This window comes from Oryza glaberrima, chromosome 12 (assembly GCF_000147395.1).
Source record: "Oryza glaberrima chromosome 12, OglaRS2, whole genome shotgun sequence".
NCBI classification, from domain to species: Eukaryota; Viridiplantae; Streptophyta; class Magnoliopsida; order Poales; family Poaceae; genus Oryza; species Oryza glaberrima.
Window position 1 is genome coordinate 15658924 of NC_068337.1, and position 23449 is coordinate 15682372.

The 23449-nt window shown below is 45.7% G+C and overlaps 1 protein-coding gene and 1 pseudogene across 1 annotated transcript; one reads left to right on the forward strand and one right to left on the reverse strand.

Moving 5' to 3' along the window:
- Positions 1–2615: 2615 nt before the first annotated feature.
- Positions 2616–9228, reverse strand: LOC127756322 (putative wall-associated receptor kinase-like 16; annotated as a pseudogene).
- A 7203-nt stretch (positions 9229–16431) lies between these two features.
- Positions 16432–19624, forward strand: LOC127756688 (uncharacterized). The gene is made up of 2 exons (XM_052282052.1): positions 16432–17100; positions 19299–19624. The coding sequence occupies exons 1-2, from the start codon at positions 16469–16471 to the stop codon at positions 19378–19380; spliced, it is 714 nt and encodes a 237-aa protein (XP_052138012.1). The 5' UTR covers positions 16432–16468; the 3' UTR covers positions 19381–19624.
- Positions 19625–23449: the final 3825 nt, after the last annotated feature.

The window sequence follows — 23449 nt, forward strand, 5'->3', positions numbered from 1 at the left end:
GGGGAGCCCCTTGCCGGCTTCAAACTTGAATTTCTTGATGGGCTGCACTTTGGATTTCTTTTTGGGCACATCAAAGGCCAGGTCCATCTTGTCTTGGCCCAGGAATCTTGGGCTTCTCCTAAGGTTTACAGAGGTGATTGGCACCTTTGGTCTGGATTTTCTTGGCTTGGGTGTGATTGGAGCTGGTTGAGAAGCCTCATCAATAACTGAAAACTGAAGTGCTCTGACAACAGGGTTATCAATCCTTGAAGTCTTTTGTCTCTTGGCTGGGCTAGGACTGTCACCAAGAGCCTGGAACAATGAAAGGTTGACTGAGATATTCCAGCGAGTAGAGACAAGGGACCATCTTTGAAACATGGCTACAGAGCGGCATAGGGGGCTGACATGACAGCAGAAGGGGCTTAAAAACTCCATTTTCTACTGCCAAACAAAAGACCTCAGGGAGCTTAATGATAGGCAAAGTAGGAATTGGGAGACCATAGGGAATGATCTGCTAGCCCAAGTGCTGCTGCTGGTCCAACAGAAATGTTGAGATTGTGCCCTCAGAGGAAAAATCATGCACTGTGATGGAGTCTTGCTGTTCCCCAGGGATAGGTTCCACTAACATATCATTTTCATCCTGTTGCTCCCCCATATGATCAATCTCATGTTCCAGCCCATTATGGTTATGCTTGATATCATGATTTGCATTATTCCCCTAGTTGCCTTGATGCTTATGCTCGTTGAGAGGAGGGTTTGGGGGAATCATTTCCCAGATAGTTGGAAGGTCCTCATCTCCAGGCAGCAGATCAGTGGGCTCCCCCTAGAGAACAAAAACATGGAAGGTCCAGGACTGACCTTGGCCCCCATAAGCCATGGCGTCACTCATAACCAGTTTACTAGGCATATCACTGACAGTCTTATACCTGGCTTTCACCAAAACCCTCCCGAGAACCCTGTCTTGATAATGCCAGTCTATGAATTCCCCACAAAGGTTAGTGGCTTGAACAATGATTTGTCGAGTTTTCATATGAAGCGGAATCCCAAGAAACATTAGCCAACCTTCTCTAGTGAAAGGGAAATTATGCCAGTTTGCTAACTGATCATGTTTTACGAACCAAGCATGGAATCAATTACCCAAGAGAACAGGCTCACTAGCAACTAGAACATCCCTAGCCAGGGCGGAGGAGAGTTGCACAATGCAGAGAGCTAGTGGGTACCTTTGGATCCTAACAACATGCATACGATGCTGATGCTCAATAATATTTGCAACTTCATGGATCAACTGACCGAGAAAATGCACAGGGGGCTAGGGATCAGTGACTACGGCAGCGAAATTTTCATGTGTCATGTGCACAGTACCTTGAAAGGTGAAGTCGGCCTGAGGCGAGCGGCCATTCCAGGGGATTTCGATGTTGGTGCCGTTGGGGAAGAAACAGCTCCGGCCGGAACTCGGCATCAGGGAGGTTCGCCATGGGAGATGGAGAAGGAAGCAGGAGATGGTTTTCTGTGGCGGAGGGAGGGAGATGACACTGTTTGGCAGGGGAAGTAGTGGGAGAGAGAACGGAAGGCGAAGCGACTGAATAAGGAATGAGGTCCTTTGATTTCTCCGTGAAAGTTTCCGAGGCCTTTTTCCTCCAAACCTTCCTAACCCGCGAAAGGCAAGAGTCGGCCAAATGTCCATAATTGTGGCAGGCCTTATAGCGGAAGGTGGATCGACAATTGGTGCTAGAGTGACCTGAGGAAGAGCAATCTTTCATACGATCAAACGGAGCACCATTAGCAAGAAGCAGTCTCTTGAACACTGAGGGTTTGCCCACATGATTTTTGCTTTTGGATCTGACAATAGAGGCATAAGATTGCTGAAACCCAGAAGGACGCTTGTGCTTGGAAACCAAGGTCCATTGATTTGCTTCTTCTAATTGCTAAGATAAGAATTCCTTGCGCCAATTCGGACCACCATTGCTCCATAAGAAAAATCTGACATGAAAATCCTTGCCAATAAAATTACGAAGAGAATAGATATGAAGCCCCACCCTTTTGTTGCAAACCAGGAAGGAGAAACTGTTGCCCTTGAGATGATGAACCTCAAAACCGTGAGGAGTGCCACCAAGGCAGGATTAAAGAGCAATGGCCACCAATTTAGTGGTGAGACGAAAATTGAACCTCACAAAATCAACCACCAACTTGAAAGGGGTAGAGCCAAAGTGGGGAGAGAAATGAACAGGAGAACTGAAAAAATCCAGAATTTGGGATTCGAGAGCCTTGCCATAGTCAATTCCAACCTTCCGGGGGAGAGGGAGTAACCTGAGCATCATCGTCCCCTCCCCTCCCATCAAGTTTATCTCTTAAAAAAATAGTAAGTCCAACATCATGTTATATTTTAAAACCTTATCCATCGGCTGGTCTTGTCCATTCAACTTAGTACACATTGCCACTAGTTTTGCTACTTCTTTGATACTTATCTTCCCCTTCCATAACTTGAAGATCTATTATTTCAAACAACTTTCTTTCTCGGAGTAGCGACAGAAAATGTAAAACAAGACTATCACCATTCATCAGTTCTATATGTGGGCTAGTTTTTTCTAGTAAGCGGTTCTATAAGAAGAACACCAAAACTAAAACATCACTTTTATCTATGTTAGACAACGTGTATAATAGTACATGGGATCTAAGTAGCCAATTGTTCCTTGAATGACTGTAGTCACCTCAGTTTGATCAATCGGGATGTACCTTGAAGCTCCAAAGTCAAATATCTTTACTATTAAATTGTCATAGAAAAGTATGTTGGATGTCTTGATATCTCTTATGGGATATTGGTATTGCAGTAGCTGAGTGTAGTAGACCAAAGCTCAAGGGACTTCAAGACCAATCCTTACTCGGTCATCCCATGATAGAGAAACTGGCCCATCAGCATGAAGATGATGATCAAGAGATCCATTTGAAATAAACTCATAATTAACCAACAATGGAACTTCTACCTCAAGGCAAAAACCTAGAAGCTTTACGGTATTTCAATGATTAACTTGAGAATGAATTGCAACTTCATTTATGAAATCATCTATTTCTCTCAGCATTATAATCCTTGGTTTCTTAATGGAAACAACATGCAAGTCATGAGTTTTATCAAAGTAGCAACCAATGATTTTGCTTAAAATATCTCTCTTTCATCTTCTTTACCTTATGCAACTTTATTTTGTATCTTATGAAGGGGACAACAAGTGCCAGAATAAATTTGTATGTTTGCAACATAATGTAGCACATGTGTTTTGTTTACAAAATAATGATTGTTTCAAATAAATAAATATATAACAACTAGAAGCCGATTTTCTAGTGTACTATACTAAGTGGGGGCATTGGCCCTCGCACTTTTCTCAAAAGTGCGAGGGCCAATGCCCCCACTTAGTATAGCACTTTTCTCCCTTTTGTTTACGAAGAAAATAAATAGTTAGTAGCAATATATGCCTTCACTAGACAATATTATGTTCGATGCCTTGATATCTCTATGAAATTTTAGTGATTGTAGGGTCTGAATGTAGATAGATCAAGGCTCTACTGACATTTAAGTGCAATCCTTATCGGGTCATCCCATGATATAGATATTAGTCCCTAATAATGTGAAGATGATAGATCCATTTAAAACGAATTCATAAACTAACGTTGTAACTTCTGTCTCAAGGCAGCATCCCAAAAACTTCACCACATTTCTATGATTGACTTGAGAAAGGATTACAACTTCATTTATAAAATCATATATTTTTCTCTACACTATGATCCTTGATTAATTTCCTAATGGCAACAACATCTATGTCTAATATTCCTTTGTATACAATGTCATGTCCTCCACCGCCAACTTCACGAGTTTTATCAAAATTACCCGATGCTTTCTATAGCTCCTATAACGTCAAGATCATTTTTTTTCACCAATCTATATTTCATTTTTTTCAACTTATGTAGTTTTATATGTGTTATGAAAGGTGCGGCAAGTGTCATAATAAAAATATTTACGTCACCTCTAACTCCTAATCTGATGGTGAAACCAAAAAAAATCATAAAATACCAAATTCAGGAATTTCTATAAATAAACATGCATAAATTAGCAGTATATACAATATTGTTACTCCTTTCATCATCTCAAAATATAAAATGATTTCGTGATACCACCTACCAACTTTTGCAATAGTTTATATTGAAAGTGAATGAAATCAATTGGAGCGAGAGAGAATTGAGTGATAGAAATTGTAGAGTGAATGAGCGAGAGGTCTCTTTATTGATCAATGCGGTACAATATATATATAAGGGGAAGGGGTGGCAACCGTAGACATGATGGTTGGGAATCATCGCGTCCGTTGCCAAGGTGCGCCGATTGGGAAAGAAGGCGCGATTGCCTTCGGTTGCTATCCCATCCTTTTACATGGATGAAATCACCAACTAGTTATTTCATAACACTCCCCCTTGATCGAATCCACTTTGATCATTGCTCATCAAGTGTTCTAGATATCTGTAGAGATAATCTTAGAAATAATTATAGTTAGTATATTAAATACATCACGTAAAACTCCTCAAAAACCCAGCGGGAAAAATAAGGAGAGGACTAGGATATATAATTGACTACTTTTAGATGTTTATGAGTAAAGCTCATAGTATGATCCAAAAATAGTATAATGTCTACAATTATCTTGTTGAGCAACCGAGTTTTGGGTTTTGGGCCTTGTAATTGTGTTGTTCAGAAGCCAGATCGAGTTGTGTCGCGACTCCGCCCAAATCGACTGTTTATCCATACCTATCAAAAGATCAGGACCTATCTTCTTCATCAGTTGGTATCAAAGTACGATTACCCAGTAGGTAATTTATCGTCCCTGTTGACGAAAAAATTGAACACATGGCCTAGGAGATCTGCTTAGCTCCTGTGCAAGTCCAAATCTTAGTGAGATGCGGGCATTGCCAATCAGTTTGATCCTGCAATTGACAAGATATGCAAATAGTAGATCAAAACAGCCGATCGGCTGACAAGCTGATGGAGTACTTCCAGCCGATAGCCGACAATAGCCAATGCCGATACCAGCCGATAGCGATAGGGTTTTGTGCTATCAGTTATGTGTCCAATGTAGATAATGATATAAAGGCAACCGGCTGATGATGATGTAATAAAATAACAATATAATCCAGTATAAACCAATTGGCAAATAATGATATGATAAATAAGCATCGATCCGAAGGTTAAAGCACACATCGGCTGGAGGTCCGATTTCATGAAATCCACAAGATTAGATTAAACAGTGAAACCTTTGTTGTCATCGGCTAAATCCAACTTATATGTATATGCAATCCTTATGAGCCGATGCAACGTCCAGATAACTCACGGGCTGAAACCCCGATGAAACCCTTATTGGCAATCAAGAAGCAGGCTAGAGATTATGGTTCTAGGCACGACTTAGTAGATCAAACTTAACTGATACAGCACTAAGTATGAAAAGAAACATAATATCTAGACAATCAAGCTGTTGACTGAGTTTCAGGGTGGTAGATGTCTAAGCTAATCTAATCTAGCAACGCGATTTAGCCGATACCGGCAGAAACCCTAAAACGAGAAGCAGCCGATAGAGCTAAATTGATATGCTAAGACTAGATTAACAGAGACATATGATAAATAGGTAGGCAAATATATCATCCAAACCAGAGCAATCCAAGAGGTCGAATGTACTGATGCAGCCTTGAATGACGCCCACGTAGACGATACAATTGCCTGGACCGGTGCAACATTGGACTTATCCCTTCGCCGGAGATGGAAGACGATGCAGCCCCGCGTCGGGTGCCAAGTTCCGCCGGAACGTAAAAACAAAAGTAGAAATAAAAAGGGTAGCGATGCGCCGAATTGTATTGATCGTAGCGATAGATTACATAGACCCTGGGTGTACATATTTATACCCATGGGTTGATACAAGTCCTTACCGGACAAGAAAGAAACTTTTCTAAAGATAAAAGGAAAAGATAAAGTCCTTATAGGACACTAAACACACTTTCCTAAAGATAAAAGGAAACTAACAAACTATTCCTAATTAATAGATAACTTGTCATGCCGCATTCTCTTTGAACTTGGTCTCTTCTGGATAAGCTTCCTTTAGTAGATCAATTTCCTTAACCGAATATAGCAAGAATCCGACAACTGACGACTTGACAACTCTCATCGGCTAATCTCAGGACTTCGAAGCTGATGCTGACTCTAAACCGATGACTACTCCGGGCTTACCAAATTTCACTGTTAACAGTCCCATAACCAAAATATTGCCATAAAAAATATTTATTCTTTACCTAGACAATTTGAGCCGTTGCATTGTTCTATTAGATTTTGCTTTGTTGAATTCTAGATTGCATCGTCATGTCAATGCTAGTTTAGTTTTAGTTTTAGATTTTGCTTTGTCGAGCCAAGGAGACAGAGAGGAGTGATTGGGAAAGGAATCGCTGGGAGGGAGATGAGTGGGGGCGGCAGAGCGAGATGCCGGAGAGGGAGCCGATGCGGGTGCGCTCGCACGAGAGAGGTGCGATGCGGTGGGGCCGGCAGAGCGAGATGCGGGGGAAGGAAGACGGACGCGGATGCGGGATGGGGTGTGGATCAATTAGATTAGATCGAACGGTTAGGAAAAAAATGATGACGTGGAAGCACCAGGAAGCAGAGAATTTCTAGTAGTGGGATGATTTGTATAGCTATATAGGATTAAACTCCCAAGCTTATTCACAGATGCATGCGCTGATGCCGTCATGCGCAGCTCAGCTAACTAGCTTAGGCTCTAGCTCCTTTACTTTCCAACGAAAATTGCTAGGAAAGGATTTTCATTTCCTCTCACTATTTGAAACCCCACACCTCAGCAGAAGCATGTGTTTTACGTGGGTGGCACTGAGTATATGGCCTCATTGTTTGGCTTTTTTATTTTATTTTTTTCATCTAGTTTATATTACAGCATTTGCTTTTGAGTCGTTGAGGACATGTATACAAAATGTTTACTCACAAATGATCTTTTTTTAAGATTGAAAAGAAACTAAGTAGTTGGAAAGGTAAATATATGCCAGTTGGGGGGAGACTGATGTTGATTAATTCTATGTTTATGATTTCTTTTTTTAAGATTTCAAAATGAGTTCTTCAAAAAAAAATGATTATTATAGATCATGTTTCTTTTTGGCAAGGAGATGAGCACAAGAACAAGTATAGGCTTACTAGATGGGATATTATTTGTCAACCCAAACATCAGAGTGGTCTTGGAGTTCATAATCTTGAAATTCAAAATCAATATCTTTTGAGTAAGTAGTTGTTTAGGCTCATAAATGAGTAGGGCATGTGGCAGGTCTATTGAAAAGGAAATATCTTTATAATCGATCCTTAAGTCAGGTTGAGAAGAAACAAGGGGATTTCCATTTTTGGTCTAGTCTTATGAAAGTTAAGAGCAAGTTTCTAAATATGGGGTCCTGAATTGTGAATAATGGTGTAAAAGTGAGATTTTGAGAAGATAAATGGGTAGTGAATTATTCTTTTAAAGATAGGTATCCATCGTTATATGCTATAGTTCGTAGGAGGAATGCTTCAATTGCAAATGTTATGTCTTCTGTCCCACTGAATGTTTCTTTTAGGAGAACTTTAGTAGGACCGAATTTAAACAATTGGCATAATTTATGTGTGCTTCAATTGTTCATATTCATCTTTCAGAGGAGAATTATATTTTTAGATGGAATTTCCATCAAAATGGTGTATTCTCGGTTCGTTCTATGTACTTAGCTTTAATTAATAATGGCAACATTTAGAGAAATAAGATTATATGGAGACTTAAGATGCCTCTCAAGATTAAGATTTTTATGTGGTACCTACTTGAAGTTGCTTTTCTCCCCCTAGTGGGTTTTGGTGATTAATGATGAATAAGGTTAAGGGACTAATGAGTTTATTGAGATATTCAGGTGATTAGTCCCAAGGTGAACTTAGGTGATCAAGAGATGCTTGGAGACCCCCTACAACATTCATTCAAGTGGATTTGAAGCTCGAAATTCAATAGGATAGTTTCATATTTGAAATCGAGTTTTAGGAAAAACCGTACTATTAAGAGGGGTTCCAAGTATGGTTCTGGGATATAAAAAGTAGGGGTGGGCAAAATAAGACCGAACCGAAGAACCGAACCGAAAAAACCGAGAATGAGACCGAGAAGACCGAGACCGAGAAATTCGGTTAGTAATTCGGTCTCAGCCCTCAAAAGACCGAATTTTTTCGGGCAATTCGGTTATTAGCTTCGGTTAACCGAATTAACCGAAAAAACCGAATTTGTGGCCCAATAGGCCTAGGAGGCCCAATAAGCCCAGTAAATTGCTAACCCTAGAAATCACACGTGGCGCCCTCAACCCATCCATCGCGCCGCATCGCATCGCCTCCGCCTCCGCCTTAGATCCCTATCCATCGCACCGCCTCCGCACATCGCGCCGCGTCGCCTTTGCCGGCATCCATCGCGCCGCGCCGCCTCCACCGACATCCATCGCGCCAGCGCCGCCTCCAGCTTGCCCTCCTCCGCCGCGGCCCTGACGAGCACTGCCTCCAGCCGGGCTCCGCCGCGGCCCTGACGGGCGCCACCTCCAGCCGGGCTCCGTCGTGGCCCCAACTGGCGCCGCCGTCAGCCTCCAGCCAGGCTCGCCTCTGCGCCGTCTCCAGCTTGCCCGCCTCCGCCGCGGCCTCGACGAGCGCTACCTCCAGCCGGGCTCCACTGCGGCCCCGACGAGCGCCGACGTGGCCTCGCCACCAACCCTTGCCGCCGAGCCACCGAACGTCTCTAGCAAACTCGGTCTGACCAAGACCGAAACCGAAAAAACCGAGACCGAATTTGTCGGTCCTGAGTTTTTCTAGATGAAATTCGGTCCTGAGTTTTCAAAAACCGAAATGACCGAATGACCGAAGACCGAGACCGAATTTTTCGGTCAGACCGAACGCCCACCCCTAATAAAAAGTGCTCTTAGTGGGTTCCAAGTGGTAGAATATTTTTTAGGAGCTATTTTTGGAAATGGCTCCAGCCCGGATAGAGAAGGCTGGCCGGAAGTTCCGGTCCCTGGACCCGGAACTTCCGGACCTTGCGAGTTGAAAATTTTCCTAAGTGTTGTCCAGAAGTTCCGAGTGTCAGGAAGTTCCGGACTCCTTCCAGTTCAAAAATGTGAGTAACGGCTAGATGACGTCACCTAGCCGTTATATATATCTAGATCGCACCCAGCTCACCTTTTGGCCATTTCACTTCAGTTCTTTCATGCGCTAGGTTCTTCTCCCAAGATCCCTTTGCTTCCTCCACTCAAATCTAGAGCCATTCTTGTGAGATTCTGAGAATAGATGAGAGTGTAGGAGTGATTTGGAGAAGGTTTGAAGATTAGGTTTGTTTGAGCACTTTGGATATCTTGTGGGCTGTCACTTGGGCTTATTACTCTTGGAGATCTTCTCCTAGACGGTTAGGTGTCGCCCGCGAGCTTCCAAAGATCTTGTGGATGTCCCGGGAAAGTTTGTGAAGGTTTTCCTCACCTCCGCAAGGAAACGAGGTAAGTGAGTAAAGATTCTTGTGCTGAGTTTTTAGAGGTTCTCCTAGGTAGAGCAACTTGCACTTGTGGTCTTTTCTAGAAGGATTTGTGAGTTGGATCTTGGTAGTCACTCAATTCTAGAAAATGACCTAGGGGTGTTGAGTTGAAGGCATTGGACTTCTTCTGAGATCTTTGCACAAGTGAGGCAAGGGGTTAATCGAGACCCGGCTCTCTGGAGCACCTCAACGGAGAGTATGATCGCAAGATCCGAACTTTAGGAAAAAATCGCCTTTGTCCTCTATGTGATGATTCTGTGCATGTTGTTGTGATTGTGTATCTGCTCTGTCTTCCTGTAGTTTAATTCGTGCAATTTAGTTCAAGTCACTGTTAGATCTTCAGGTTTTTCTGTTGCTTGGAAGTTCCGGTGGTTAGAACACCGAAAGTTCCGGACAGTCTGAGCAGAATGGAAGTTCCAGTGTTCTACACCAGGAGGTTCCGGGCCTGCTGAATTTTACCGCTGCAATTTGTTTGTGATTTTTCGGAAAGCCTATTCACCCCCCTCCCCTCTAGGCTACATCTTCGTGCGTTCACTACTTAAAGGGGTTGCTCTAACAAAGGACAACTTAGTTAGGAGAAATTGGCATGGTAGTTTGAAATATTGTTTTTGCATGAGAAATAAGACTATTCAGCATTTGTTTGTGGAGTGTCACTATGCAAAATTTCTTTGGAGAGCTCTACAATTTACTACTGGTTTATATACTGCTCATAGTATACCTAATATTTTTGAGAATTGGCTCATGGGAGTTGATAAAAAATCTACCAAACTTATTCTTGTTAGAGCATCCGCTATATGTTGGGCTATATGGTTGTGTAGAAATGATATGGTTTTTGATAAATCACCATTTATGTCCTATATGCAAGTTTGGGCTCAACTACTAAAGTGTGATGAAGAAATCAAGTCAGTGAAAACTGCATATCGTAATCTTGAGTTATGGTTATGCAGCTATTCACTAACTTTGGATGGAGATCCACAAATAGGATTCAATAATTTTTGTGATCTTTTTATGTTGTGTGAGTTTTTATTAGTTTGTGTGTGCTTTTATTTATTCAGGTGTGAGTTTTTATTGAGTTGGTGTAATATTTGACTGTATCTCTTTAAGCAAAGGCCGGGATTATATTCCATTATCTAAAAAATGATCTTTCTTTTTGTTAATAAGCAATTCGGATAATCATATGAATAAGCGAAACAATGGGACTTGGTTGTACTTACATGGATTGACTTCTTTTATAAAAGAGAAGTTAATTAATTATGGAGCAAATTTTAGAACCCAATGTTTTATGGTTGAAATTGCACAAACCCAATGTATTATAATGGGTGGCATATATATTACCTAAGCTATTATGGTTTATGGTTTTAAAGTTTATAAAACCCTACCCAACCCTAAATATTTACTTCAAATTTTACAATTTAAAACTTTTAGTTGTCAACTTCTTATCAAGGTTGTTGGTCTAACTAAAAGAAATTTCAAAAAAGGTGGGTTTTGTGAAACATTTCAGATATGCCTTAAAATATAGTTTTCTGTAACTCCAACTATAACATACGGAGTTTTATGAAATTTACTATTTTTTTTACGGGGATGAAATTTACTGATTAACCATAAAAAAATAATTATAAGTTAAACGAGAGTGATTATACATGTCTTGCTCGAAAAGATTTCGAGAGTTGTTCGGAGCCATTGTTTCGCTTATTATATTTGCAAATGAAAAGTAATTTATAAATAAAACTTTCATATATGTGTTCTTAGCTATCTAAAAGAAAATGCTGAAAAATAAACTTCGATGAGAAAACCTTAAAATCATCTCCAAATTTAAGATTGAAAATTCAAATTTTGACTGATAGACATAAACATAAGCGAAAAGACGAGGCCCGTTTATGACGCAATACAATTGAAGCAGTATAACACTTGTTACGAAACAGTAAGTGCAGCGATTTGTATACCATGAACCAGCATTTGAATGTCTTCGTATCATAATCTTATACGGCATTCTATCAATCGGTATGAACACTTCGTGACATGAAACGCTAAGGACATAAGGACATGTTTGACAGGACTTCAACTCCACCTCTTTTAGAGCTGAAACATTAAATAAAAAAATAGAGCAGGGTTAAGGTTGCGTCGCAACTCTACTTTGGAGAAATAACACAGGCCTAAAAATATCCTAATAGGATTTTCTCCTGTGGGTGAACATGTAATCGGACACAGCTACCATTTCAAAAGTGTATATATAACTTCCCAATGAAATTGTGGCCTTGTGTTGAATTCCAATTGGAACAAGTTTACTTTTGGTCCCTCAATTTGTCGCTGAGTTTGAATTGAACCATAATACCAGGTATAGCCCATCTCCAAACTCGCAAAATCGTGTCAAATTTCATCCCAAGGCAGTATAGCTCCCGGTTCCATCCGACGTAGCATTTTAACTTCGGTCAGCTGTGTTGAGTCAGCGTGGGACCTAAACAAGCTCCACATATCATTAGCCAACTCTTTCTTTCTCATCTCTCTCCTTCAATTTGCCATCCTCACCAGGTCGGGAGTCAGGCTACGGGTAGCGTAGATAGGGGCAGTGGTCGGCATCCGGTGATCAGTAGGGAGAAAGGCGGTCGGCCGCTGGTGGCATGGACAGGGAGGCGGTGGGGTCCACCTTGAGCTAGCGGTAGGTGATCCAAGAGAATGGCGGCGCCGCCAAGCAGGCACCCCCACTTCCGGTTGTGGCGATGTTAGCGATGTCGTCACTGAGGGGGCTAGGGTTTCTGACGGGAATGCAGGTTACGTTTCAGGAGCAAGAGGTTTAGTAGAGGAGGTGGTGTTTATGGTGGTGCTGCAGGCAGAGGTCGATTATGTGCTTGTTTGTCCGACGTCCATGTCGGGCCATCTCGATCACCTCACCCCGCCATGTGAGTTGAAATTTTCTCTCTGTCGTCCATTCGTGTTTTGTTTTTGGAATTTTTGCTCGATAGTTTTTTGCTGGGAGATTTGATTGTTAGGTTTATGAGATTGGATTGGTTCTGTTGAGATGTCTTGCCATGATCCTGAGATTGGCCAGCACCGACGCCTAAGTTGATTCTAGTTGTTGCGATGCCGGCGGCGGCCGACCGCCCCTCTCCCCGCCACTCGACGGATGCCGGCCACCACCTCTGTCTACGCCGTACGCGGCTTGCCTCCCGACCTGGTGAGGATGGGGAAGAGAGGGGAAGGGGAAAAAAGGGTTGGCTTCTAACATGTGGGACCCGCGTGGATCACGCGCTTTCTCAACATAGATGACCGGAGGCAAAGCGCCATGTCGTATGAAATCGGGAGCCATATACAGCTTTGGGATGAAAGTTGACATGGTTCCACGAATTAGGGTTCCGGGACGAATTTTCAAACTCGGCGACAAATTTTAGAGATCTAAAGTAAACTTATTCCATTCCGTTTCGTCAGTCTTGGGCCGTCGGTCCGTCACGCGGAGGCCCAAAACTGAGTACAGCATGTTCCAGTCGCGCAAGAACAGCTCGGCCTCCTCCTCGGCGGCGGCGGCGGCGGATTGCGGTGGCAGGCGAGGCGGCGAACACAGGCACCCAGACCCGTCTCCTCCGAGAAGCAAGGGGAAAAGGTCAGTAACCCCTCCAAATGCTTGATTCAAAGATGTGCGGGGCTTGATTGCTCTTCAAGCTCCCTGTTTGGCTTGGCTTAATTCCTGGATTTCTGATTTCCCTGTGTTAGCGATACTAATTTGCTTTGACCATATAACTGAATTGGTGCCATCAACATCTAGTTCGTATATGACATTTTTGTTTTTGCGCTCATGTGGTCGCTTCAATTAAGTGAAAGCAGGGATGTGTCCCTTTCATGGCATTTCTTTCCTCCGAAAGCACTGCATAGGAAAAAAAAACCAAAATTTTGTCCCATGTGATGTGTTAGTATATTGCTGATATGGTTTGATCGATGTATGGCAACTCTTGGCAGTGACACTAATAAATGAATAATCAATGTTTGAATAAGATGCAGACGCGGGTAAGGAACGGTATTGTAGTTGTATGCAATACTTATCTCTTGTACTTTGGACTTGAACTAGGCTGGCTTCTTCTGGTATCATCACTAGTTTCATGTCCATTACTATTAGTCACATGGTGCATTCCGATGTTTGTTATTTTCGCAATGTAGTTTTCTGAGCATTGACCTATAAATTAAACAATCCATTATCATGTAGCGAGCAAAATTACCCTGATTTTTTTTTACGGGTAAAACAGCAGGAGAGGCTCCTATTGTGCTTATATTTTAAGGAGGAAATTCACAGAGAGAAACTATAGGGGAAAAATATAAGCGGGGAAAAGAAAGAGGAGTCTAAAACATGTCATGAATCCATGATTGCCAAGATGGTTTATCTGTTTCCTTTACTCTATGCATATGCAGAGTAAAATTACCCTGGTTTGGTTCTGTAAATGTAAACAAAGGAGAACCCACTGCTTTGAGATATGGTCATGGTTGTTCTTGTCTTCCTTAATGAATCTACTACACTTGTATTTGTTAGGTCGGAAAGATGAGGAAGGGACTACATCCTCAGATGCAGTGGATCTCATATGTGACTCAGAGTGGCAGGCTGATGAACATCATGATGACCAAGATCAGCCACACCGGCAAAGTGCACCGCAGATAGCGAAGCGTCAGATGGCTCAGAGCCTAGGGCAGATTGCCAAGTTCAAGCGCCGATATAAGCTAGAAAGCAGAGGAAAACAATGGCAGGTAGGGAGAATTGCGTGTGGAAAATAACAGTAGATGTTGTTGGTGGTAGGTGTGTAATGTGCGATCCCCACGTTTACTTTGTTATGTTTTACACCATTTTGGGTTGAAGCCTGAAATTTCTGAATTTCAGTTTGCCACCTTATGCTGTAAACAAAATTAAGAATGTAGACATTGTCCTACAATGAAATCCATTTCTACTGATACATGATGGAATGACTATCGTACTGGTGTTTGCAACCCATATTTTCCATTCAGTGTTCGCTGTGGCTTTAGCATGTGGCTTCAATCCCCAGTTATGCTCGAATGCCAAGTTGGAGGCTTGGAGTAGCTCTTCAAATGTTTACCAGTGTCTTCCACAAGGCACAGGTATGGGTGTCATAAGAGAGAGGTGATCCAAAGGAGAGAAAAATGGAAGTGAGCGCTTCCATGGATCTAGTTCGCCCTATCGATCCAAGATGAAAGGGAATTGAGGAGGATAGGGCTCCGTTGGCGGAGGTTGGCAATGGAGAAAAAGAGTGCCGGTTGCGTCTTGGTATGGGAAGGAGACGTAGCCGGTTGTGATGAGGGCAAAGGTCTTGCTCATGAGGTGAGAAGGGAAGGGTATAATGAAGAAATAAGGGAGAGGTTTTCTATGCAAGGTTTGTTTTATAATTTCTAGACTAAAACTTTTAGTCATAAGTGAAATAAAAATATATAAGAATTTGATGGAAAGTAGAAGAGCTGAATTGCAAAATTATGTAGGGCCTATCTAGAGTTATCTAACATTGTAAGAGTTATATCTCTCTACATGATTTTACCTAAGTAGCGCGCTTTTTTCTCGTGAGGGCTACACCACAAAACCACTTTCATTATAAATATTGTATACTCTTCAATCTCAAGACGCATGGTCCATAGGCAATAAAAAATATCTACATCAACATCCATTGAACATATTCTGTCTCCTTGATCCATATTTCTCATGTTAGTGTTAATATACTCTATCTCTTTTGCAAGGAGAGTTAATCTATTTGATATTGTCACTTCTGTTCCTAGCAATCTAGCAGCGAATATTGTGTTCTTCTCTTCCCATGATATAAGCAGGGAATGTGAAAACGAGCCCCACCAGCAATGTTGACTCAAGCTTCATACCAATAACAACAAGACAGACCATGAATATATCATCTCTAGTAGAGTCACGACATGCTCTTTCTCAACGAGATGTAGGAACGAAGATGTTGCTCTGCTTATTGTCTCCCATGCCTATGTCATCCATACAACGTTACTTCACAAAGACACATTTATGTAATGATTGTGACGTATATGTTGATTCTACGGTTGGAAGAGTGGAACCAAGCTCCATATGGTACCTACTTTTTTATATTAGTGTGTGGTGTTGGTACTAGTGTGTTCATTCCTCCTAGTAAAATTGGCACACTAGATAGATAGGGTAAAGTTAATGTTTGTGACTCCGTCAGCATACAAGAGTGGTACCAACTACATGAAGCAATAGTTATGTCAATATATATAACAATTAAATTTTTTTTTGAAGAGCATAAGATGAGTCCAGTTGGGTCCTACCGATAAATTGCTTCCTACAATGGTAAAGCTTAAAGCTCTTTTTGACTGTATTTATAAAATGACTAAAGTATTTACTGTTATAATATTTAATGCTTAGGGTTTATTTTATTAATATATATTGTGGACACCTTTCTGTTAAGTCTCTTCTGAAACATTTAAATTTTACAATAATTTATAATTGGCATGCTTGGTAGCCTGTTTCTACAGCTATTTGAGCTGAACTGCATAGCCCAGCCGTTCGGCTGCAGCGATCTAGACTATTTTAAATGCACATAACTGTTTTGTGCTGGTTGGAGCTCCTATAGCCGTTGTTGGTTGGCTGTTGACTATTGTAACACTGTAGATATTGAGCTAGCTCTTCCGAATAGGCAAATATACAATATATAGGTTAACCTTTTATGGCAATAAAACAATATAATAATAATTTATTTTCCTTGATTTTTTTTGGTGTTTCGGATATGCAAATCTGCTCGTGGCGGTTGCACTCGCACATGTCGTGGTAGTAGTAGCAACACGGTTCGGTGGCCGTGGAAAGGGGAGGCAACCGCACAAGACGACACGAACGCCACCACCTGTCCCCATTTCCCCCAACATTCCGTCCCAATCCAATCCCCCCCAACCCCATGGCCGACTCCGCCGCCGCCGCTGGGCCCCACCACCAACGCCTCCCCTCCTCCTCCTCCGCCTCGCCGCCGCCGCCGCAGCCGGACCCCGGCGGCAAGCGCCAGCGCCGCCCCAGCGTCCGCCTCTCCGGCTCCATCCCCCTCCCCTCCCACCTCCCCCACCCTCGCCGCATTCCCATCACCCCCGCCTCCCGCTCCCGCAAGCCCCTCCACCTCCAACTCCACCCCAAGCCCGAGCACGAGGAAGACGACAACCCCTCGAGCCCCGCCTCCGCCGACGCCGACGCCGACGACCTCGTCCTCGCCGCCGCCTTCCCCCGCAAGCCGAGGTCCCTGGAGGCCGCGCAGGGAGAGAGCGCCGCGGCCGCCGCGGCGGCGGCGGAGGAGGAGGAGGCGGCGGAAGGGGAGGTGGTGGACGTGGTCGAGTGGCTGTGGGGGATCGGGATGGGGAGGTACGCGGCGGCGTTCGAGGCGCACGAGGTGGACGGGGAGGTGCTGCCCTGCCTCACCATGGACGACCTCCGCGACATGGGCATCGGCGCCGTCGGGGCCCGCCGCAAGCTCTACTGCGCCATCCAGAGGCTGCCCCCTCCTCCCGCTCTGCCTCCGCCTCCCCCGCCGCCGCCACGGAGGTGAAAATCGTTCTTCCTGTGGTGTTGGTAGTAGCTTAGCTCGGCCCTAACTTCGTCGGAAACTTAGGATGCGTGGGTGTCACCGTGCCGAATAGATTTAGGAGGTGTAAAAAGTGTAAAATAGATGGGGAGGAAGGTTTGATCTGTTCTTCCCTGTGGAAATGGTAGTGTTGGCCCATGGTAGTGTCACTAGTGTTGTGTACAAATGCAAAGAGGTGAAATGGAAATGCTAACTGCTCTGTTTTAATGTTGTCGAATTCTCTCCGTGGAGTGGTAGGATTTGTGAATGTGGAAAGATGAGATCGAAATGGAAACTGCAATGCTTTTGCAAGTTTTTGGAGATGCATCTTAATTGGATTAGGTGAAGTAGCCACATGCTTTGGTATTAGTGGAATAACATGATGTTGCTTGGTAGTGTGACAAATATGTTTAGCTGTGCTGGGTGTTTATCTAATGTTTTGTTGTTTGCGATTGATCGGATTAGCTCCTGCAACTGCAATAATCTTGCATGTTAGTCCATATCATAATATGCCCTCCAAGTAGATTTTGGCATTTTGCTATGCAGTTTGGTTCCTCTCGTAGGTGATAAACACATAAAAAATATGTACAAACGTTACATGCAACATTGTTTCTCACAAGTTGATTTGTCTTTATGGCAGTAATTACTTTAGTGTGTAGTTGTGTACTTTCAGGTTTGCTGGTTCCAATTTTAGATTGAACTAGAGTATGTTGATGTGTTTTTTCTGGGTAAAATTGCTTAGTGTGCTCAGATTCCTCTTGGTTTTGGAAAGTACTGTTGTGAAGGAGGTCGGTGCCCATCTGTCACTATGCTTACCAGTTCTAGCTTTCTTAATCATTGAATGGCAGAAGTCAAGTTTCTGTCATATTGAGATGCCAATGCCTGAAATCATGTGACTTTGGAATCGAACTTACAGATGTTCAGAGACATTTTGAAGTAAGCCACATTGGTGCATGGCTAGTCAGTTAAATATTGAATTCTTCCTCATTTCCTTAACCCTTGTTGATAAGGTTTTACATCCTTGTCCATGGCTCATGTAGCCTAGATAGTAACAGCTCACTGGATTGCTTTCTTTCTGGTCAGTCATTATCTCATTTTTCTTGCAAGTTTTGCTGGTTCGAAGGTCACATTTTACAATGCTAGTGTTTTGGGCTTTTGGGCCTTTTCTGTGTTTTTTGCTATTTCCAGTAAGGAGATGCCGTCCCAGTTACAGATTCAAGGCTATATCCTCCCACATTATTGCTGCATCTGCTTTATATGCTTCTGTTCTTAACATGTCTTAAATTGTTGATGACAAAGAACAAATCTTCAGGACTCTCAGTAGTTAATTTGTTTCTTTTCATGCTGTAAATGAAGCCATATATGCTCTAGTTTTTTTTTTCACAGCAAGAACATGAGACCAGTTGCTTAAGCAATTTGAGAGGTGATCCATCTGCAATAAATGAAATCAAAGTAATTGAATTCTCCAGAACAAACTCTTGCATATTCTTAGTTCACTTTTTTGAAATGTTCAAGTATAAGGAAGAACTTAAAGCATGTCGTTATGATTTTGAAAACTCAAGGTCTCTATGCTTTAGTACACTCAGCAACTTCATTGATCCACCTCAAGTACATTCTGCACTTTTGGGTTAATCGCCTTCCTGTGTAATGCTCTTTAACTCTTATTTGGTATTGATTGGTGTATCTGATCTTTCTTTGCATGCTTTTCTTGTTATCTATTTTGGCTGACTCGTGAATCATACCATTTGGCTTCAATGGATTATTAACCCATTGTAACCATGTCCTTATCCAAAACAAGTATTGTCAACCCAGAGGGAGTATTTCTAGTTCTTCAATGTGTTTCATAGTGACAACTAGTTCTATTCATGTTAAATTTACAACAAAATATCCTGATGTCGAATGAAAGAACTAAAATCAGTGTTTCTTTACTAGTCTTTCATTTTGTTCCTAGCATGTTGTGCCTGCTAGCATAACATCTGGTATGAGATCAAGAAGTTCTAAATCAGTTACTGCTGTTAATCTTCTACTAGGAACTTGAATTCGCAGCCAATAGGAAAATGGAAGTTTTTACTACATACTTTGAAGTCAAGATTGTCTCTCTTCCATCTATGTTAATTACCAAGTTTTTCTGACCCCTCTTATTTTGATTATCACGGACTACTTGTTTTTATGTTGCCAGACAGATGTCAGGGAGCCAAGCCAATGAAATGTACCTTCCCAGTCTTTGTATAAGCTGCAGTTTATTCAGGAAAGCATCGTAATGTACGGGGTTAGAGATAGTGTTCAACTTCAATCTAGCGGAGTATACAGACTACAGAGCAGAAGGGACTGATAGTCTAAACTAATTATCTCAATTTGTAGCTAGTATTGCCTTATGGTCCAAAATGTCTTAGGTTTACCTGGTTGTTGCATGAATTACCACACTCACATAGCCCCAGTTATGCTCTCTTTTTCGCTTTCCATAGAAGGGTTTATTTAATGGACAATTTCTTTCACACCCTAGCCTATATATTGGTCAGTGTGCGCACTAACTGATGGATAAGTCTTTGTGGTCCTTGTTTGTGATTCTTTCTTTTGCTTTTGGGTAGTTTCACCTTTTCACCTTTTCAGGACAGCATCTACTCCTTTAGCATATTTTCAGTTGCTAGGACAGCTGCGGTTAGTAGGACAGCAGCGGTTAGCATCTCCTTTATGCCCCCCTTTATGCTTTATTCAGTTGGGATGCCCTCTAGGAAATTCGAATTTTAGACTAGAAGAGTGCAGCAATAAGCTTGCAGCCAGCTATGGCTATATATATGTATCCAACCTTCCTCGGGAAGGTATGGCTTTGTGTTTGTGAATGAGAGAAAACCAGAAAATTGCCCCATCTCTTGTGCCATCCTCTTCTCAATGAGAGTAACCATTGAGGTTCTAACATCTGGTATCAGAGCCACACTTTCCTGTAGGCTAAACATCTCCTGTTCCACCCCTTCCCAAGCTCGGTTGAGCTCTCAGCCAACAGCAGCAGCAGCAGCACCGGCTGCTCCTTCCCCTCTCCCTTCCCCCTCTCCACGCAGCAGCCTCCCGGAGGCACGCCATGTCCGACGTTCGGTCTCGGCGTTCGGTCGCCTCGAGCACTCGGCGTCAGCAGGACGCCGAGCTCGCCGCAGCAGAAGAGCGCAGGCGAGCAACGGCTCAGACCGCTGCAGCAGCAGCGAGGGCGGCCAGACTGGCGGCAGCGGAGTTGGCAGCAGCCAGGGCGGAGGCGGAAGCAGAGGCGGCGGAAGATGTGGCACGTGCAGCGGAGGTAGAGGTTGAGACCTTGCGCAGCAGCATCAACGGCTCCATCACCGGCGACATCACCGCCGACAGGGAACTTGAGGAGCTGGCAAGAGGAAGGGCGCGGGAGCGGGCAGAGCGGTGGGCAGCAGCCCACCCCCACGGCGGAGGCGGCGGTCCAAGGGACCGCGCACCCGCCGACGGGAACCTAGACGGGCGCTGGCGTGCCGGCGGCAGCCCGGAGCCCGCGCGCGGCCCTCGTAGGCAGCGCGGCTCTCCCTCCCCTGACCGGCGGCATGGTCACCACGGCGTCCAGACAGTGGTCAGGGACTTTGGTCCCGGCGGTGGGTGGCCTACCCTCACCAAAACCAACTACATCGAGTGGGCCGCGGTGATGAGGGTGAGGCTCCAGGTGCGGCACATGTGGGAGGCAGTCCGGTACAGCGACGTCGACTACGATGAGGATCGGCGGGCACTGGATGCCCTCATCGCTGCAGTCCCGCCCGAGATGCAGTTCTCGCTTTCCCAGAAGCGGACTGCCAAGGAGGCCTGGGACGCCATCGCTGCGGCACGCATCGGCAGCGTCCGCGCCCGCAAGTCCACACTGCAGGCACTCCGCAAGGAGTGGGAGAACCTGGCCTTCAAGCCGGGTGAGGATGTTGATGACTTTGCCCTTCGTCTCAACACTCTTTTGCAGAAGATGGTGCAGTACGGCGACGACACCTACGACGAGGAGAGAGCTGTCGAGAAGCTCTTTCGCTGCGTCCCAGAGAAGTACAGGCAGATCGCTCGCTCGATCGAGTCTCTGCTGGACCTCTCCACGATGTCGATAGAGGAGGCGTTAGGTCGCCTCAAGGTCGTCGATGGTGATGAGCCACAGCCTCTCTCGGGGCCTATCACCATCGGCGGGAAGCTCCATCTCACTCGAGAACAGTGGGAGGCTTCTCAGAGCGACGGGAGGAAGGGGGAGTCTTCTCCCTCGACAGGCGGCCGCAAGCCGCGCAAGGGGCGCGGAGGTGTCCAGTTGCGGTGGGCGCGAAGACGCGCCGAGGGTGGTGCTCGCAGAGGTGCCCAAGGCGGCGCCGCCGGCAACCACAAGCCGGCACGAGACGACGCCTGCCGCAACTGTGGCAAGCTTGGCCATTGGGCCAAAGACTGTCGCCAGCCACGACGCGGCCAGGCCCACGTTGCACGGGTGGAGGAGGAAGAACCGGCTCTGCTCCTGGCTCACGCAAGCATCGAGCGACCTCCAGCGGCACCGGCCGCAACGGCTTTTCTCCACCTCGATGAGCCGAAGGTACTCGTCTCCCTCTGCAACGACTCCAGCAACGACAAGGCTGATGGGTGGTACCTCGACACCGGCGCCACCCATCACATGACCGGCCGACGGGAGTTCTTCACCGAGTTCGACTCCAGCGTCCGAGGCTCTGTCAAGTTTGGGGACGCCTCCGGCGTGGAGATCAAGGGCGTTGGCTCCGTCACCTTCACTGCCAAGTCCGGTGAGCACAGGCTGCTCACCGGAGTCTACTACATCCCCGCGTTGAGGAATTCTATCATCAGCGTGGGACAGCTGGATGAGAACGGCTCACGCGTGTTGGTCGAGGACGGACTCATGAGGATTTGGGATCGCCGTCGTCGCCTTCTTGCCAAGGTAACCAGAGGCACTAATCGACTCTACATCCTCAGCGCGCAGGTCGCACAACCAGTTTGCCTCGCTGCTCGTCGGGACGACGAGGCGTGGCAGTGGCACGAGCGCTTCGGGCACCTCCACTTCGAGGCCCTGAAGCAGCTCAGTGCCAAGGAGATGGTGCGAGGCATGCCGTGCCTTGACCACGTGGAGCAGCTCTGCGACGTCTGCGTGGTGACGAAGCAGCGGCGGCTCCCCTTTCCCCAGCAGACGAGCTTCCGAGCCAAGGAACGGCTCGAGCTCGTGCACGGGGACTTGTGTGGCCCAGTGACACCGGCCACACCAGGAGGGCGACGTTACTTCCTGCTGCTCGTCGACGACCTCTCCCGCTACATGTGGGTGATGGTCCTCGGCAACAAGGGAGAGGCTGCGGACGCCATCAGGCACGCGCAGGCTGCTGCAGAGGCGGAGTGTGGCCGCAAGCTGCGCGTGCTGCGCACCGACAACGGCGGCGAATTCACGGCGGCTGAATTCGCGTCGTACTGCGCTGATGAGGGCATTCAGCGCCACTACACCGCGCCGTACAGCCCGCAGCAGAACGGCGTCGTCGAGCGGCGCAACCAGACGGTTGTGGGGATGGCTCGGGCTCTCCTCAAGCAGAGGGGGATGCCGGCCATCTTCTGGGGAGAGGCGGTGGTGACGGCCGTCTACATCCTCAACCGCTCGCCTACCAAGGCTCTCAATGGCAGGACACCGTACGAGGCTTGGCATGGGCGCAAGCCGGCGGTCTCCCACCTACGGGCCTTCGGCTGCCTCGCGTTCGCCAAGGAGCTTGGACACATCGGCAAGCTCGATGACAGGAGCACCCCAGGGGTGTTCATCGGCTACGCGGAGGGCTCGAAGGCCTACCGCATTCTCGACCCGGAGACACAGCGTGTGCGCACGGCGCGCGACGTAGTGTTCGACGAAGGGCGAGGGTGGGTATGGGACAAGGCGGTGGACGATGGTTCGACTCCGACGTACGACGACTTCACCATCGAGTACGTCCACTTCGAGGGAGCTGGGGGAGTAGGCAGCTCTTCTTCACCGAGCGTGTCTACCCCAGTCCCCGAGCCTCCACCGACTTCGACACCAACACATCCTCGGACCACGACTTCGACTACGACGAGCTCTTCGCCGACACCGCCCCAGCCGGTGACCCCACGCGCTCCAGCACCAACAGCCACTCCTCCGGGCACGTCTACTCCAACGCCAGCTCGTGTTGAGCGCAGCCCGGTGGAGTTCGCTACTCCGCTCTCCCACGACGGGGAGCGCATCGACGCGTACCACGACGGCGAGCAGCTACGGTACCGTACGATGGAAGATCTTCTCGGCGACCAGCCGGTGCCGGGACAGGTGCCTCGCGACCTGGAGGCGCAGTTGCACCTTGCGTGCGACGACGGTGA

Bases quoted from the DNA above. Each gene is read 5' to 3' on its own strand.
- LOC127756688 (XM_052282052.1), top strand. From the start codon at position 16,469: ATGGCCGACTCCGCCGCCGCCGCTGGGCCCCACCACCAACGCCTCCCC. The intron at 17,101-19,298 runs GTGAAAATCGTT...TTATGTTGCCAG, and splicing joins CCCCCGCCGCCGCCACGGAG to ACAGATGTCAGGGAGCCAAG.